A 19,027-nucleotide genomic window follows, 5' to 3' on the forward strand; every position below is an offset into this window, starting at 1 on the left:
CGCTCCCGAGGTTGCCAAGTGGACTTTTATTGTTTTCCACCCACTTCCAAGTCGATACTATCTGCCGTCTCATGTCCATCCTATAGCCTATATAAGCGGCTGCGCTGGGGCTGCCGGCGATGGAGTAGTTCGCGGGCACGGCGGGAGCGCAGGGACGGGAGGGGGGCGGGCGGGCCAGCCGCGGAAAACTTGGACTCCCCGCCGCTCGCGGGCTGCTGCCGTCCGGGGAGAGCCGGGGAGCGGCTCCCGGGGGGAAGACGCCTCGGCTCCTGAGACGGAGAGACAGGTAAAGCAGCCGTGAAGGGCCAGCAGCCCTCCTTCCCCCCCGTCTCCCTCCCCACGACCCCACCCCTCCCGCCCCGCCGAGCCGGAGCGCGGCGTGCGGCGGGGCCGCGCCGCTGACAGCCCGCACGGAGCCGGCGGGGGGAGCCCCGGCGGGGGGAGCCGCGGCGGGCGGGGACCGGCCGCCCCTCGCGCCGGCGGAGCGGGCAGCCAGCCGTCCGGAGGTGAGCGGCTCCGGCGAGGAAGCGGCGTCCCCCGCCGTGGCGGGCTGCCGCCCACTGCTGCTCCCCGTGGAGGTGGCCGCGGCCGCCCGCGCCCCGTCCCCGAGCTGGGAGGGAAGGACTGAGGAAGGGGAGGCTGGCGCTGCCGCTCCCTGCCCCGGGACGGCCGCCCCCCAGCCGCGCACCGCCCGTCCCGGCGCTCCTGCCCGCGGCCCCGGCGCGGAGCCCCGCAGCCAGGGTGGGGGCCTCGCTCGGTGCGCGGCTGCCGCGGCTCCCCGGCAAGAAACTTCGGGGAAAAAGTTGGCGCCCCTCGTCCGCGCCCCTCCGCTCCGCGGCCGCGGGCGAGGCGAGGCGGGGCGGGGCGCGCCGCTAGCCCGTGGCCATCGCGGATCTGCTCCGCCGGGCCGCGGGGAGAGGCAGGTCCCGTCGGGCATCCCTCGCCGCGCCGCACCCCGCTGCGCGGCTGCTTAGCCCGCCCTCCGCGGGGGCCCCCGTGGGCGCAGGCTGCCGGGCGGGCGCTGCCGGCGCTGGGGCCGCTCCCCCGGCGGGGCGCTGCGGGGGGCGGTGGGGCTGCCGGGGCCGGCCGCGCTCCCGCCGTGTGCGACCTGCGGAGCGGTCTCCGCGCTGTCCTACTGTAGCGTTTCGATTTCACCCCCATGAGCCCGTTTTTCTCTTCCAGTGAATAGGCGGCCTCCCACTGCAGCGGATCCTTCATCTGCTCTTGCACCCCTCAGGTCAGACTGCAATGAGTGGACTGAGGTCGCCAGGGCTGCTGGGGCTGGTGCTCTTAATGCTCTCAGCAGGGTATTGCAAAGAGAAAACTGACTCCACAGATTTGAAGGAGAGGCAAAGTCTCTTAAATCTGATCATGGAGATCATTCAGGAACTGAAAAGGTACCACCTGGAGAAGGACAGTGGGGTGCAGTACTTCTCCAAGCACGACTATAACTTGGATCGAAGGGAAGTGGCCGACTATGGAGGATACCAGGATGAGCAGAGAGTTGGTAAGTCACAGTCCATGACTTAGGAGATCCTTTTTTTTTGTTTTCCTCTGGGGTGCCTTGGTGAATGAGACATCATATCAGGTTACTGTATCAAGAATTCACCGCTCAAAATACCTGCAGATTCCCATTGATATCAGAAACAGACACAGACAGCAAATCTGGAATAGAAAAACTCCATTCACATCTCAGAGCCTCTTACTCTCTGGATAATGTACTCAACTGAAAGTCCGGCTTCCTGTGTATTGGCTTTGAATGAAACCCGTTAATAAGGGAAATGACTGAAATGGGATGAGTTCAAAGAAATAAGGGATGAAAACACTCTTTTTCCTGGAAGTGTACCACATTTTAAAACGTGCTTGGTTTAAGTGTTGCGTGGAAATGACCCTAGCAAGATTTTCCCCTGCAAGACTATAGTATGTTCTTATAGATCTCCCATCTAGAAGCCTTTCCTGCAGCTCAGCTTCACTAAACTTTTCGCCCTGCTTACTAGTCCCTTTTGTACTCTGGAGGTAGCACCTTTGAAATACTAAGGAACTGAAACAGAGTACTCTTCTGTCACTGTACAAGCTATGATCCCTCTGGGATGCTCTTGCTGTCATCCCTCTACTTGTTTGAATGGCTCTTCTCTAACCTGCAGTGAAAGCCCAGGCTTGTTCATAAGATGTTTGGCGTTGTGTACAGCAGTCTGGAAGTGGTCGTACCAAGCCACATAGTGATGGACAGTTACTGCTGTTTCGTGATGTGCATCCAGTTGAAAGTTGATTTGGCTTCTCCTGCTGCCATATCTAATTTACTGTTAACTGTCACTCCCAAACCCCTACAGCACTACTGCTGCTCATCTTACCCCTCCCACTGAAAGTGACTTTCTGAATATTTTCCAGCTGATGTCTACTCATCACTACTTTTTCAAAACTGGCTTTCATTTTGCTAGTATGCTATTTATTTTGCCTTTATTGATCTCATAAAGCTTCATCGTACCTTTTCTTCGTTCTCATTCATATTCAAATACCTTCACAATTTGCATTTTTTGGTGGCTGTCATGAAAATATTACTTCTCTATTTGCATGATTAATGAATATACAAAGGAAGACAATTCTGTTCCACTTAAGATCAGCACAGTGAGAACATTGTTTTATAAAACAATTATGTTGAAAAGTTAAAGAGGCCAGACTAAGCAGGGAACTCTCATCTGCACAACTCTAAATCTCAGCTTGGAACATGGGCATAGGTTTTGGCCACCCTACATCAGCATATTGGTGCAAAACATCTGACTGGTGCTCAGCAGTTATCTATGTAAATAATAAACTTACTTCAGAGCAGATTGGTTAGTAGTAGTGTTCCTGGCTCCTGAGCAGGATTTTTCATTCTGTTATTACAATGGAGTTATTCCTAGCAACTCTTGAAAAAGGAACTACTGCTTAGAATCTTCCATTTCAGTTTTGGCAACACTTTCCCAGTGAGCCTGTCCCATGGGAAATTTCTGAGTGAAGCATGTGTGTTTTTAATGCTCTACATGACATAATTAGGTCAAATATGATAAGGTCAATTTTACTTACACTGACTAAAGTTAGAAGTAAATGAAGAATGACTTTCGAGAAGTGTCTATCCTCACAAGTGAATCAGATCTGGATGGAAATGCTCTCTGCTTTATATCTGGTAAGAGGTGCCAGGGGAATGAAAAAGGCTGCTCAGGCATTTATCATCAAATAAATAAAGCACCATGTAGTGTATCGTACACAATCAGCACTAAGCTATCAGCATAGACTTCGTAACAGAAAGCAATCAAGGATAGCTGTAAATCAGGAAGACACAAGCAAGGGTTAGGGCTAAAATGGATTTCAGTAAACCAGTTTCATTTTGCCATCTGCTGAACACAAAACGCCAGGCGGTAAACCACAAACGTAGGGAGCCAGAAGAGAGCAATTTGCTTGGGATCATTTCCTGTGAATTTTTACTTGCTGCTAAAGGCAGAGGGGAAGATTCCTGTAAGTAGATCAATCCAGTTTCATGATTACAGCAGGACAGTGTTTGTACAAATATACCTGTGACAAAAGAGTGGATACATTTGCATAAGAGAATTGGAAGACACAAATCCAAACTTGGCTGTATCTCTGGGTCTTTACCACTAGTGGAATATGCTATTTTTGAGCAACCATGAAACTAAAATTTCTGGATGAATTTAAATCTAGGTAAACATGGTAATGTAATTCATAGAGAGCTACAATCTCTTAGTTAATTGTCATCATCATTAATGACCACACACCTAATAGTTAATCATTGCAGTGTGTTTCATAGTGCATTTTACAGTAGCTTCTAATGTAAAACAAATACTTGTAGCTTGGCCTGCTGTATGCAAAGGACTTTTGACCTGTGTGCATCTCATACAATATTTGGCAAGCGCAATTCCAGTGCAGCACAGTGACTATTCTTTTTTCTGTCCAACAGAAATAGTTCCCAGAGATCTGCGGATGAAAGACAAGTTCTTAAAGCATTTAACAGGTATATTTTAATCCTGCATTGGTATCCATCATTTCACATATATAGCATAAGCTGCATTACTCTTCCTGTGAGCTGTCATAATTCATAACTTTTCTTTTCTTTATATTTCAGGTCCACTCTACTTCAGCCCAAAATGTAGTAAACACTTTCATCGGCTTTATCACAATACAAGGGACTGCACCATCCCAGCATGTAAGTGCCAAAAACCAGCGACTTTCATAAAACAACAAACAACTCTAAAATTTAATAGCCCTGTGAGGTACCAGTAGTGAAACGACATTAGAATACTTGCCTCGCAATGAAGAATTTGGAGTGCTCCAAAACATACTAAGTACACTTTACAGTGTTGATAGAACAGTGTCAGTATTACAGTGAGAAAAACTGAAAAATAACTTTTTCACCGCAAATAGACTGTATAGAATGGCTGTAAACACCGCTTCCATAGGTACTGATGTATATGCCTTTTTAGTTCCAAATCAAAGGCATTTGCTTTTCATAGGAACACGTGACTCCTCTCACAAACCTGCTTGTAATCATGAAATTTACAGTGCTTAAAATTCAAGATAGGATCAGAAACCCAGGTGGAGCTATTTCCTTTTCATTGATTATTGATGTAGAACATATTTTACAGAAATTTTATATTTTGACTGTTCAGCTGCCAGTCTACCAATGATGTCAACAGTGAATCTTTGCCACTGTCCTCAGTGAATTATAAAAGTATAACCTCCTAAGGCCTAGATTAAAAAAAAAAAAAGGTGCAGATGGACACAAATAAGGAAATGCAGCTCACGATATCTCATCACTGTTGGCAGCACAGCAAATTAAAAAATATCAAACATAGACATTTATCAGTCAGTAGATGTGACTCCAGATTCATACTGAGGTGGATCTGTTGAGTAAGTAGATGCTATTTTAGTACAGCCTTTTCAGAATAGAAGCACACTTTATTTTACTTGTCTGAGGTCAACCAGTTGGGTCAGTAGCAGAGCTGGGAATAGAAACAAGAGTTACAGATTCCAAGTTTCGAGTATTAAATATTTCAGCCCAATGTATTTTAAAGGCTTATTTGGTAGGAATTGCAGACTTTTTTCTCCATTTGTAGGCTTCAGATTAGGAATATCCTGGAAAGATAAGGATTTCTGGAAAAGAGCTAACCAGATCGCAGTCTGTTGACATTGATGGTGATGGCAGGTGTTCATAACTAGTCTGTTTTGAAAAGCAAGTAGTCATGTTACCTTTTTCATAAGGAACACAACACAAATATAATTTGACTCAGCACTGATGAGTGCTCCAAGCTGTTAAACTAAAAACTAGTTGGTCTTAAACTCTGAATTAGCCTGTTCCTCCTGAGAGGTGACATACCCACCAACATAATGTCTGGGTAATGGAGGATAATTTGTATGAATGGCAATTACAGCGTACCTGTGCTGTGAGCTAGAGACTGTTAACATTGCATCTCTAGGAAACATTGTATGTAGTTACTCATTAATAATGCCTAACAAAAATCAGCATCAGTCACGGGACTGGACTGACTAGCATCTCCTTAAAGTCACTTTCTTCTAGGAAAATGAGCTTAACCACCTGCTTTAATTCCTTATGCACAATGTGACATTACTTTTAGATAATACTCTGATTTTCAAAGGCCAAACAACAAAGACATTAAAAGAATCTATGATGCTGCAACACTGTAGTAGCCAGTACAAATGCATTTTGTTGCCAGACCTTCTAGTATTTTGTACAGCATGGTAGCATTGGCACCTAAAAAGTAACTTGCTCTGCTGTCTGTCCGTATTAAACTTTCACAATATTTGCTTTCAGTTTGCCATGTTAAAGAAAAAAAATCTTGATTATTTTTTTAGTTTTGCATTGGTTCTACCCCTTATAGTGAATGCATCAAAAAGCAGAAGGTACCTAAAGTAAGAACTACTAATAGGACTACCGTGGAAAAAACAATTTCACTAGTTCCAAGATTAAACTCGATACAGTTCTAAATGAATTTGTATGATGAGGTCACCTACTTGGGCTGGACTTACTCCTGTGACTAGATGTTATTTGTCTAATGTAACAGTTTTTCCAGGAAGAAAAATTTATTGGAGAGTTGCATTACTTAATGTTGATAGACTTGCTCACTGGGGGCTGGATTTCAAAGATGGATACGTACTACTTACTATTCCTCTAGTATGGAAATACTAGTCACATGTTTAGATCCCACATTTAAGCATGGGCACAAATGTATAGATTTTCATAAATATCTACACACACTTGGAGAGCCTCCAAGTACATTCATGCTGTTGGTTTATAGATACTACATATACAGAAGTCAGCTGCATAGTTGCATGTGCCATTAGACATGGCTTTCAGTTATGCAATTTTTACACACTCTCATTTTGAAGTCTAAGGAGCCAATTTCTGTACTGCTGCAAAGTGTTCACTAAACTTTATTACAACAATAATTTGCACACCATTACCAATTTTTATTTTTAAAGTCAAAATTGGTTACTTTAGTAATCCGTTTATGCTCTTTTTTTCATGACAGACTATAAAAGATGTGCCAGGCTTCTTACTCGGTTGGCAGTAAGCCCAATGTGCATGGAAGGATAAAGGTAAGCTTTTTCGTAGCAGTAATGACATTCTAACACATAGCAAAGCAGTGGATATTGTGTTTTATACATGAAAATTCATAGGAGTGTAGTAACAATCGTCCTTTGGCTAAGGTATTCCCCTTTCAAAGTACCTGAAGTAACTGGCTTAATCTGGCAACTACTGGCAATAAATGAAGGGTACCCCCTACTGGAAGTCATTATATAAAAGTCCACATGCATCAGCTGTGCATTATTCATAGCCGCATACAGTTAGCAAATACACAGAACAAAACGCAACAGCTGTAGCTGCTTTTTCAAGGGTTGACTCAGTACACAATTGCCTGTATTGGCAGCAGCAGCCCTTTTATGTGTGCAGCTGTAGATCTGCGGTGTACGTTTTAGTAAGAGTTAATATATACATAGCCATACACATGAAAGCTTTATAAATGCAGATAGGTTGCAGGTGCTTTTAACTTTTTAAACTAACTTCAAGCTACTCAGGTTTCTTGGGATTTTCACTGTGCTCACCTCTCATGTCTTCGGGTTGAATCCCTCCCTTTTTACCTAGATGTACCTCTAATTCCCACAATTACTTGGGGAATTTCCATGCACCAAAATAAAAACAAAAGCCAACCAACCAACCAACTACTTACAAACTATCTGTATTTCTAGAAAACTGATACATAGGAATACAAAAGGGCTGATTTACACCCTGTCTTCAACCTTTACCCGAGACAAAAATGTCATCTCTGACAAAGGGATAAATAACCCAAATGGATTTGTCAGTAACAGATGCTGTCAAACCAAGATATTTTAGCTCTGGGACAATACACATCTTGCAGAGAGACTCAGTGAGAAAAAGCAATAAATGTTAAGCACCTTAGTTGTTTTGTGGTTTTTTTTTAGAGTATTGACACTGTTTTGCACAGCATTCTCAAAAGCAAGCTAGGGAAATGTGATCAAGATAAACGTAAAAATGGCTAGGAAAATATAGTTACTAGTGCTTCACTGTCAAACTGAAATACGTATTGAGCAGAGTCACACAGCATCACTATGGGTATAGCGTTTTGCAGTATTTTCATTAACAACTTGGGTGATAGAAGACAGTATATTTATGGATGAAAGTAGTGTAAGAGAAACATCCATGACAGAGTACAATCTTGAAAATAATATTGGAAAATTAGCTGAATAGTCTAAAACCAGGATAAAATCTAAAGGAAAGAGCAGAATTATGAAGTCACGCAGGAGTAATCAGCTGCAGAAATACAGAGCATGTTGTGAACAGCTAGACAGACAGTTCTGTAGAAAACGTAGGGGGTGTAGTGGATCACAAACTAAGCATGTCAACAATGTCACACTTGACAAAAAACACACACACTGGAATTTATAAATAGAATGATTATTTATAAAGCACCTGAAATACTGTTGCTGGAACACTGTACTTAATTAAGGACACAATACTGGAAAACATACAGGTGCTTCTTGTAAAAGTCCAAAGAAGAGCGACACGGATAACCAAAGACCTAGAAAACTTGGTTTACAAGAACAGCTAAAAGGAATTTGGATTATTTAATTTAAAGAAAAGACGACTGCAGGAAACCATGATGGAGCTATTCAATTTCATAAAAAGCAACCAGAAGCCATTCCCTCTATCCAGTTGGATAAATAAAGACATAGTTTAACTTTGCAACAAGAGAGGATTCCAGCTACATGTTAAGAGAAGACTTCTCTAGTGGCAAAGACAGAGGTAATATATTACATCATTAGATGTAATTCAGCATCCTAACTTTACGCTAAACTCCTCAAAATGTCTTTTAAGTATTTTCTGTCTTGGCTTCCTAAAATAAACCTAAACTAGCCCAGCTTCAATGCAGAATGTTTTTAACGTCCAATAACTGCCCAGGGAAGTGGTTGAGTCACCGTCCTTGGAGGCATTTAAAAGACCTGTAGATGTGGCACTTAGGGACATGGTTTAGTGGTGGACTTGGCAGTGCTAGGTTAATGGCTGGACTTGATGATCTTAAAGATTTTTTTTCTAACTTAAACGATTCTATGATTCTTGTCTTAATTTGGAACATGCAGCCATGGAGAGGAATCTCTATTCATACATCGCATGTTGAGGAATTATGGAAACACTTGCATATAGTATTAGGGCAAATGTAAGTCAGCAAATAGGTAAATCCTTTGATCTGACTCAGAGAAATGTAAGGGATTCAACCTTTCAATTGTAAAATCTAGAAAGCACCTAAGAAATTAGCTATTACATATGTAACATGTGATGAGATATATGTGAGTATATAATGATACTTACCTGCAAAAGGCAGGTGAATAATGTTACTACCGATACCAAGCAGATATATCAGAGTACAGAATTCTTTTCTCCCTTTCATTACATTGGAATCTCCTTCCAAACATTGATCTGTTATCTTTACATCCTGTCACGTAAACACAAACTCATAATATGAAGGAACAATAACTACAGCGGTTAACATCTCAAGATGGAAGACTATTTTAAAAAAGTCCATCTCACTTTGCCAAACAACTCCTTTGCTCAGCTAGCAGCGTGTTTCAAGGCGGGTAACAAGCCCCCAGTGCTGCTCTCCACAGACAAATCATTAATAGTATCAGCACTCTTAAGCAACCTCTATTAGCAGAAAGGAAGGCTATTCTCTGCCACATATGCCATGAGATCACAGGTGTCTCCATAAAATTCCTTCCTCCTCAAAGCTTTTCCACTTCATCAGTTCAATTTGTGTGGGTAAGATATCCCCTCTCACAGAAGAGTATAATACAGGCTTTATTTGTTTTCACCATTTCATGGACTAAGCTGTAGAAAAAAGGGAGTTTTGTATTTTTCCACTTATCAAGCCATCCTTTTTCCTCTACAAAGTGTATAGTTATCATTAGTCCAAGGTGTTTTCAAGAAGTTGCAAAGCTGTGAATATAGTAACGCTTATACATAGCAAAACAAGATTTCAAAGCCATTTCTTACTTAAGATAGCTCTCTAGTGTACAAAAAGTTTATTTACAGTCTGGCAATAGGTAAAGACTTTTGGTTTCTGCCATAAAGCTACCAGTTAGTATCAGTTCTAAAGCTCAGGCTAACTCCTGAATATCGGGTAACAAAAATTTCTTAAGTGATACTACTCCAAAAAGGTCTAAATTCACCAACAGAATTTGAAAATTTATATTGTTATGACAAATACATTTTAGAAAGTTCTTTTGTAACTCCTGTATTATAAACTGCTAAAATAACATTTTTAATTAGCCACACCTACATTTTTTTCCCCAACAAATTAGATTTCCTGTTTTGCTCAGTATCTGATTTTCATTTCATTGGAGGCTTATGAGTGGGCTGGGCTATAGATGAATTATTACTTTTTGATACTTTGGCAAACTGGTAGTTTTGGTGCATTTTTCAGATCCATGGGCATCTGTCCATGTTTAGAAATCAATTTGGTGGGGAAGAAAAAGGGAACAGATTTGGTTTTTATTTGTACTTAAAATGCATTTTGGACTATCATGGCTTTAAAGCACATGACATTGAAACTCAGTGCTAAGATCAAACAAGAAAGTAAGATGAGAAAACAGGAGCTGGGCATCTATTACTGTCACAATACATACCTGACGAGGTTGGGGGGGGTGTATGACACAATGCATCTTATCGAGCCTTCACTTTTTCTCATTTATCCTACACCTCTGTAACTGGGCTCCATTGTCTCTTTTCGAGCATATGTTCATATTTTGCCTGTCCCACAGACAGAAGCAATGCAGGGACCCAGCAACAACCCTTTTACTTATTGAGATTGCATGCGTGAAGCCGGAGCAGCATGTTTGTATTACCACATAACTCAGTAGCTCCCCCTTTTCTTTCTTCTTTCCAAATCAGCAACCTAAGCCATGTTCCCTGGTTGCCACCAGCACCATCTCTGACTAGTTTTATTCTGTAATACCTTCTCATGTTCAGCACAGGTACTTGGAGTCCTATCCTTGATGCTCTTTTTTGTTCTGTTCTTCAGCCTTATTTTTCTCCAAGTTTCATAATGGTTCCCATACTCCGTGCTTGCTCTGCTCCACCCCATGCAGATACATCCAACAATCATTACATTGTCTGTATCTGCAGTAGATAAGAAAAGTCAGGAACAAATTCCTGCAGTCTTCATCTAAGGTTCCCAATTCAGATCTTGTGGGTTTCTTGTAACAGGTGGTGATGAATCTAAGAAAGAGTATCTGGCCTCTTGGACAGCATTTGTCATGATAATTTTGGCTACAGTCATACGGATTTTCCTGCTTTTGTTTGAAAACTGCAGGTGCTACTGTTGGTGCCTTCCCTTGCCGTTACCCATCCTCTAAGTATTTGCTAGAGACCAACACTGATCTCATAATGTATGCTTAAAACCTCCTTGTACCATAAGTAGTTCAAGGACTAAGGACTGCATTATCACGCGTGATTATGTACTTCCATTTTGAAGATTTCTTCTAATTACTGTACTTACAAGCATTTACATATTTTAAACTTTTTTATTAAGTTTCCACAGCTATTTCAAATGAACAAAATAAAACTAGAGGCAACAAACGGTCTTGCACTAATAAATACAAGACTAGCGCAAGTAGTAGGAATCTCAGGCTAAGCAGAAAAAACGAGCTTTATATACTATAAAGAGCGTATGAACAAATTACCAGTTGCTTGTCTCCTAGAGAAGCAGATATAATTAACAATATTTAAAGGCAATAGAGTATTTCTTGCTTAAAGTACATGATAGGGCAAGAATAAATATGTATACATACAAAGGTGAAAGTTTCTTTATAAATTTCCTAATAAGCCTAAACACACCAATAACTGAGATTTCCTCTGGAACTCAGAAAAACCTGTGTAAACTCCCCAAGATATATTGACCATACCAGTAATATACGTTACAAAAGCTTAAAGTACAAGATAAACTTGGAAACTTTAAATATATAAAGAGAAAATTAAAATACCACATGAAATATCCCATTCCTGTACACCGTATTATATATCCATTATTTCAAACTATTCTTAAACCAAAATAATATTTGGGCTCTTAAGTTTTGTTTCAAGTGGTCTGTAATAATGGAAACTGCCCTTAGTCGCTTTCTGTCTCACACAGCTTCTTATTCAGACTAACATTGAGCGCACTCAAGAAACATCAGACGCTTTAATTTCACAAAAGAAGGTGGAATTAAGATGTGGGGTTTGCACATTTGTGAAAGCAGACCCTTTTTTTCTAGAAAATATAGCTTGATCCATTATATACGACTTCCCACGACACGTTCAATCACTTCTACTTGGAGAGAGGAAGTAGTTCCAAGGTAACTAATTTAAGACTTATCAGAACTACTGCTTTGAGTTAAATAGGCAGCCAGTGTACATGGTTACTAGTGTGGCATAGTCCAACTCTGTTAAGAGGCAATTCTGAGTTTTCTTATTATGGGATCTCTGGCTAGCACCAGATGTAACATTAAGAGCTTCTTCAATGCATGGATCTCCGTGATCTGATGCTGACACTAGAGCAGACTCCACCCGGGTGTTCACACTTGGGGAAGGAAGTTTTTGATGTTAGCACAAGGAAGTTCTGCTACTAGATCCTACTGGCACCATATTTTAAAGTTTGTATTTATATTTAAAACACTAAACTCTTATACAGATTAGCCTTCTCTTAGAGAGTTTATATCTATCATCATGCACAGATAATGACTAGAACCATGTTTGGAAAGCTGCAATATGCCTTTAAAATAGCTTTCATTTGTGCTTTTTAAAATTGGAACAATTGTATTGTTTGGTTGGTTTCAGCTAATATTGCTGGTTGGGTCTGTGGTTTTGGGGGTTTGCTTTTTTTTAAAAAAAATTGCATTAGCAAAGGAGAACTAAGAATTGAATAAAAGAGGAGAAAGGAGTTACATAGCTACCTATGTTTTCAACAGACTGCAGACAAATAGCACTGAAGATCTCCACTAAGACCACCTGCCATCCTTCAGTTAAATTCCAGTATAATTTTCCTAGACTGATGCATATAACATAGACTATGTGACATAAAAAAGAACAACAGACCAATCAGTACTAAAAATCTGGAGCCCTTTCAAGGTTTTCTGAAAATACCAGACATTTAGAAATGCAGTTTAGCTAAGCGCTGGAAATCTAAGACCCACAGCTTTTGATCAGATATCCATACAAAAGCACATACAGTTGAGATGACAAATGAGCATCCTATCCATATCCAGTTTTTCACTCTCAGTGAGTTGCATATTCCCATTAGTATTAGCAATGAAAAAACTGTTTATTAAATTCTCACAGTTTTTTGTATCAGTTGTACCACAGACCGATCAAACCAAAATCATGTTAATTTGGTTTTAAACGTAACTTTTAAACACCACAGCTTAAATAGAGTACAGTATGGGCACACATACAGAAAATAGCCTAGATGAAAATACAAGCCAAGGAAAATTTACATGAGTTTCCCTTTAAGGAAGAATATTAATAAAAAAAAAAAGAAAAAAAGGTATTTGTCCTATCTGCAAAGCCAGAAAAAACCTAAATTACATTAAGCTTCTCTGTAACATTATTACATTTCCTAATAGCTTTAAAAAAATTGCAAAACTAAGTATGTTTAAATACTACTAACAAGTATTTCTGTATGCACCAATAGCTTGATTTCCAATGGATTATGTCAAGTCTGACTGACTTTGCATTCAGATGATTTATTACTTTTTCTACTGCTTAAGTATAATTTGCAGAGAAACTCAAAATATCAGAGAATTCACAGTGATCACGGGAAAGAGAGTTACATATGTTCAGACAGACTATGAAAGATCCGCAGAACTCTAGTGTCAAAGGACCAGGTTTTTCTCTCTCACGTGGACTTTGGGCATCTATGAGACACACAAGCTTCAGCTGAATGTTTGCATGTCTTTCACCCCCTGCAGTTCGTATTAACTAATAAGACAGTGCATTTTTTACTTCAAAATAAGGGCATTAACAGGTTGTCTTCAAAACACATGAAAGTGGGTAGACAAACTTGTAGCATCCAATGGTCACCTGTCTAGAAAATCTGGTAGCAGAAAACCAACTCCATAGTTACTGGAGAAGTTACATTTCTAGATACGTATACGCAGAGACGGTGACACTACATTTTCTCAGAAGGCTTAAAGGTGTGGGGGAAGAGGGTCATGGAAACCTTCACTGCTCAGCCTTTGAATTAACATTTCTAGAGTATAGACAATATATGTAACATAAACAATGTGGAAACCTATAACTTCTTATCAGTGATTTTGATACCAGTGTCACAGAAATAGTTTTGATTTCACTCCAAGAAGCTACTCTGGGAAGAAAACAGGCAGCAAACTGAACCACTGCAGCTCCGACTCACATTTGTGTTGCCTCAGTGTTTGCATGTTGCAGGGGCTATTTATATGACTACTCTCAGAAAGTTACTTTTGTTTCTTGTTTATACAAGTCCAAATTTCTTCAGTAATGGGCCCAATGAAACATCAGACCCTTCCTGGATCCTTCAAACCTTACCTTGACAGATTTATATTACTGGACATCATATCAATAGCTTCCTGACTCCAAGACATTAAGACCAAAATTTGCAATCTGTTAGTACTGTCCTTGAGGTTTATTCACTTTTTGACTTCACAGCGCTCCTAGGAACAGGCTACATGTAACTATGAGCACATTATGAATAGGTAGAACTGTATTTTCCAAATTTAGGGATGCTTTCCAAAATTTCAGCCTTGATTAAACAAGCAAAATGGTAATATAGCAGTCAGGCTTCTACGAACTAACTGAGCTAGATCAGAAATGCACTACTGGATCTTTCCAAAGTTAATAATGAATTCTCCAGTTTTATTTACTATTTTCAGTATGATGAAGACATTCTTAAACACATGCATGTGAGTATAAAAATGATGAAAGGCTATTTTCTTCTTTCTTTTAATCCACCAGATGTTATTGCCATGAAAAGAAACACCAAGAACCAAGAGAAGTGCCTTGGAAACCAACAGGGAAATAGAACTTACTACCTTTATAACATATTCCATTGTGAACAAGAGATTTATTTTTGCAGATTGACAGACTACTTCCCATAATTCTTTTAACATGCATTTTGTATGTCATCAACAGTTTGCAGATTGACATTCTTTACAGTAGCATAACTGCCAGTAGTACTCAATGCTCCATACTTAAAAACACACTTTACAACTGATGTGTAATGCTGCCAAAAATTATGTAAACACAAGTATTTCACCAAGAAAATTGATGTTCTATTGCTTAATTCTACAATTTTAAGGAATGTTTGTTTGTATATCTAGAACTACTAAAGATCTGCTCCACAGTAGTTGTGGTCACTTGATACCCTTCATGCTTATGCAATTTTCTAAAAGTTTGGTTAAAACAGACTTGCATTGGGGTCACATTGTACCCTAGGAGTACAAATTGCATGACAAACAGGAACGTAATTCAAGTAGACGTATTTTTGGGACAGTGGAGCATGGATTTTGTACACAAACACAAGCTGCCATTAATTTACTTTATATAACAAATGTATAAAACATTCCAGCGAACGTGCAATATGTAAATACTGTAAATAACAAGCATAAGTAATAAAGTGTTTGGTATTAAGTTGTTCTACATTTGCTTTCTGTTCCCTGACTCCAGATAAACAAGCTATCTTCCAGTAGCTACTATCACCTATATACACTTAAACCTCTTTCCAGTAAGAGTTCACTTGAGTAAGAAAGAAAGGTACCACCCTCAGAGACCAGTAATTCGGACTATGTATTTTGTGAGGATGGCAGATCTGTGTGTTCCAGTCCCACAAAACGCCCAGACCACAAGGCTACTGCAGTTCTCTAGAGCATTATAAATTTGAATCTTCTTTATGACAAATGGTTGGTTTAGGTCTTTTGTTTGTTTGGGTTTTGTTTTTTACCAAAAAAAAAAAAAAAAAAGTTATCTGTAATCTATTCATGATACTGCAAGGGAATATAATCAGTAAATGTCCAACAAATCATTCTAGTATCATAAAATTTTTAAGGAGTCAGTGAACACTTACTCAAGAAGCCTTGATATGCATTTCCCTTTCTTCCTTAAATCAGATGTTGAAACTACTTGTAATAAAACAGCTCAAACCAAAAGAAAATTTTTACGTGTGATCTGTAGATGAACCTCAGGTACTTTTACCTTAATACTGCCATTAGCTTCCATTCTATAATCAATTCAGACCACAATATAAAACCAAAACCAAACACACCCCTCCCCACCCTGAGAAATAGCTAGGAGCTGGGATTCTTGATATTCACACTTAAGAACCTTCAGCATCTAGCTCTTCAGAAGAAAAAAAGAAAAAAAAAATGGCAGAAGTACAAAACTCCATCCTAGAATATGGCTGTATTTAGTAAGGGCAAAGTAAATGTTTTTATTTGCTTTCAGTGACCACTAAATGCTAAAGTTTCATTTCTCAATGGAAGCAATACATGCAGACCAAAAACCTGGTAGTTAAAGGAATCTACTGCTACAGGATTCACTTAGCTGCTTCTCTGCAGTGAACATGTGGGTGGAACTCTATGCTCTGTGCTTGCACTGACTGAAATCAGATCACAGCATGTTATTTAACATGAGAGTTTGAATTAGTATAAAATCCTTCTTTCTATAGTAGGACACCTGAAATCTTGTTAAATAAAAACTTCACAGAAAATTTCCTAGTAAAAAGAAAACAGCAATTTATCTAACGATTTAATAAATGAATATAAATAAGTTAATCCCATGGAAGTTTTCTCTAGGTTTAGCAGAAGTCAGCATGCTTTGACAGAAGATACAGCTATACTGTAGCAGATTGGTTTTATTTAGTTTTAAGTATAACCATACTACCTAAACTAAAATAAGCCATGGTGGGGGACAGAGAGAAGGACTCCTCAGTTCTGTATTATTTCATTCAACGTAACATTTTTCACGAGTGGCATTTTAAATCTGCAAGAGCGTAGTCATCGATACGATACATGATTTGTACATTAATCCTACGTTCACTGTTTCTCTTAGAACCCAAATAATGGTACTATGCAACTGTCCTTCCCGAAGACAATTCTTGTTCTGTATTCTTGTATTCTACAAATGCTTCTAAAATACCATGGTGCTCTCCTTCCCCTCCTCCAAAAGAAACCCACTAAGGATAAAAATCAATCAATTGGCTTTTTCTTCCTAGTGGAGCTAGTGAATTATTTAGCCAATAGATTACTTGCTGAAAATACACCTCAAGGCTGAAACTTAAAATCTGCACTGAATTTAACACAAATAGTTTTGACTTAGTATCACTTTACAGGAAGATTCCTAAGCCTAGTGAAGGTAAACAACCATACCCTTTCATGTCCTTCCTGTTAACCCAACAGCTCAAAGATGAAAGACCTTTAAATCTTAACTTTAACATGTAAGAAACTATAGGTTCAGTTCTTAGTCAGCCACGAATGGGAAAGCACAAACCACCATGTTCTTAATTTTCTGAGTTACTCTGCTTTCACTGGAATATTTTAAATGGTCATTCTGGCAGAGAATAACATTAAATTACACCTAAATAGTTCCTTTCTGAGGTTAGTGCATAAAACCACATTTAAGGTGGTTTGAACCTAACTGCCCATCATTTTCCCTTACTTATTTTGTCAAATCATTCATAAAGACTCCTGAGTCAGTGCTTGATCTGACCTAAAATATTATTACTCTTTGTCCCTGAAGTGAATCAGCTGTTAACTTGCAAGTTTCTAGCTTGTTCTTTAAAAGTCAAAACTACTGGTAATGCAATAATGCACAAAGATATTTGTTTCATCTATCAATTGCCTTTTTATAAGCAGGTTCTTAAGTTTTATGTCTGATTGAAATTTTAGCACAAAACAAACCTCACTAACACAAACACAGCTGTTCTACAGCAAGAGTCCCACAGGGAACTTCATCCCCATTGTGCAGGCTGCAGCACACACAAAGTGACACCAGGATTCCTCCCTCCCCAGGAATAACAAGGCCCTCTATTGAAATGCATCCCTCTCCCAGAAAGGAGAGCCCGTGACAAATACAGAGGCTACTCTACTAGTTTGGAAGGCAGACAGGAGCAAAACCAAGGCTAAGTAAATAGGAAAGCAAGTTTTACAGATCATATGGTAATGCTAGTTCATACCAATGCTGGTATTATTCAAAATAGGAAGATTATTATGGTATCAGTTACGTTACTGACCTTGGTACATTTATGTTTCTAAGGCAGAAATGAAAGGTGGTGTTCAGACAAACAGGTGTGGACTTTTACAAAGTATTCAATATTTGTCCAAGAGCAGAGCTTTCTACTTCCCGGCTGCCTGTTAACTTTGTATTACACTACCAGTGGACTGTCTTCAGGTTGAACTACAGTGTCAGAAAACACTTTTGACAGGCTATCCATTCTCCTGAGTAGATTTGAAAATATTGTCTGACACCCACATAGGGACTGGGATTATAGCAAATTTCTCATTGATTATACTGCATGGATTTGAGTATTTTACTACTATGAGATACAAAATGTATGTTTCATGTTCAGGCTTTGACAGTGACCTGTTTTGTCCTCAAATAAATGCTATGTTAGATTGACTACAGGACCAAAGGAAGACTAGCCAGAAAAGGCCTATTAAGAGCAATCACTATTTCTGAACTAAGTTCATCTCAATTAGTGTAAAAATGTACTAGAACAAAAAATATTTCTTCTTTGAATAACTGAGCATTTAAACTAATTAAAAAAAAAACATTTCCACACAATCCCGATGACACACAGAGAGGTTTTGCTTGCTTAAGCATTGAAATAGTGCTAACAGCAATGTCCGTCTGGGGGCAGGCAGTTCTTTCAGTCTAGCAGGCTTAATATGAAACAGCTTCAATCCAAAGGCTGTCTCATGATACTAGCATGACACACCTAAGTTATCATACATGAACTATTAACTCAGAGACTCCCACTGAAAGTTCATTTAAATTAACTCATTAAGGGCACAATGAAAAGACCTCAGTTTAGTTAGTACAGCATATAAAGAAACAAGACATTACTTTTGCAGTGCTTGTGAGAAAACACTGGAAGTGTTTACAGATAAATTTATTCTGAATTATATACTTTTATTACTATGTTGATGTGTGACAAAATGGTTGATCACCTAATTCAATTAAAACTCTTCTATATTTTTAATTAGATGACACCTAAAATATAAAATTAAACTGAAAATTTTTTGAACACTGAGGCATAATTTTACAATTTAAATACATCAATGAAATAAACCTTACATATTTCAGGAGAAGCTAGTATTTTCTTTTAGAAATAAGATGATGAAACATTAATGAGACTTCTCCAAAAATGCTTTACAGCATCTAACACACTGCTCGTAAACAGTTTCAAAGTCCTTTTCATTCCCCTAGAAAAGAACA

General features: G+C 39.4%; 2 protein-coding genes across 5 annotated transcripts in view; one reads left to right on the forward strand and one right to left on the reverse strand.

Annotated features, from left to right (window-relative positions):
* On the forward strand, window positions 1-15,480 carry ALKAL2 (ALK and LTK ligand 2). Its single transcript, XM_055809599.1, has 6 exons — window positions 1-286; window positions 1,183-1,507; window positions 3,953-4,006; window positions 4,118-4,198; window positions 6,543-6,609; window positions 14,552-15,480. The coding sequence occupies exons 2-5, from the start codon at window positions 1,249-1,251 to the stop codon at window positions 6,605-6,607; spliced, it is 459 nt and encodes a 152-aa protein (XP_055665574.1). The 5' UTR covers window positions 1-286; window positions 1,183-1,248; the 3' UTR covers window positions 6,608-6,609; window positions 14,552-15,480.
* Window positions 12,529-19,027, reverse strand: part of ACP1 (acid phosphatase 1) — a 25,759-nt gene continuing 19,260 nt past the window's right edge. For 3 of the 4 annotated variants that reach the window (XM_055809596.1, XM_055809595.1, XM_055809598.1), the window contains exon 6: window positions 12,529-19,014. In XM_055809596.1, the coding sequence (XP_055665571.1) occupies window positions 18,937-19,014 (78 nt within the window). In that variant the 3' untranslated portion in view covers window positions 12,529-18,936. The remainder of the gene's footprint in view (window positions 19,015-19,027) is intronic. The other variant, XM_055809597.1, reaches the window with a different exon arrangement.

Source organism: Falco peregrinus, chromosome 7 (assembly GCF_023634155.1).
Source record: "Falco peregrinus isolate bFalPer1 chromosome 7, bFalPer1.pri, whole genome shotgun sequence".
NCBI lineage: Eukaryota > Metazoa > Chordata > Aves > Falconiformes > Falconidae > Falco > Falco peregrinus.

What these genes read in the sequence shown, in the direction of transcription:
- ALKAL2 (XM_055809599.1), top strand. Translation starts at nt 1,249, where the DNA reads ATGAGTGGACTGAGGTCGCCAGGGCTGCTGGGGCTGGTGCTCTTAATG. An exon ending in CCAGGATGAGCAGAGAGTTG is followed by an intron (nt 1,508 to 3,952) that starts GTAAGTCACAGT and finishes TCTGTCCAACAG; the next exon opens with AAATAGTTCCCAGAGATCTG. An exon ending in GGACTGCACCATCCCAGCAT is followed by an intron (nt 4,199 to 6,542) that starts GTAAGTGCCAAA and finishes TTTTCATGACAG; the next exon opens with ACTATAAAAGATGTGCCAGG.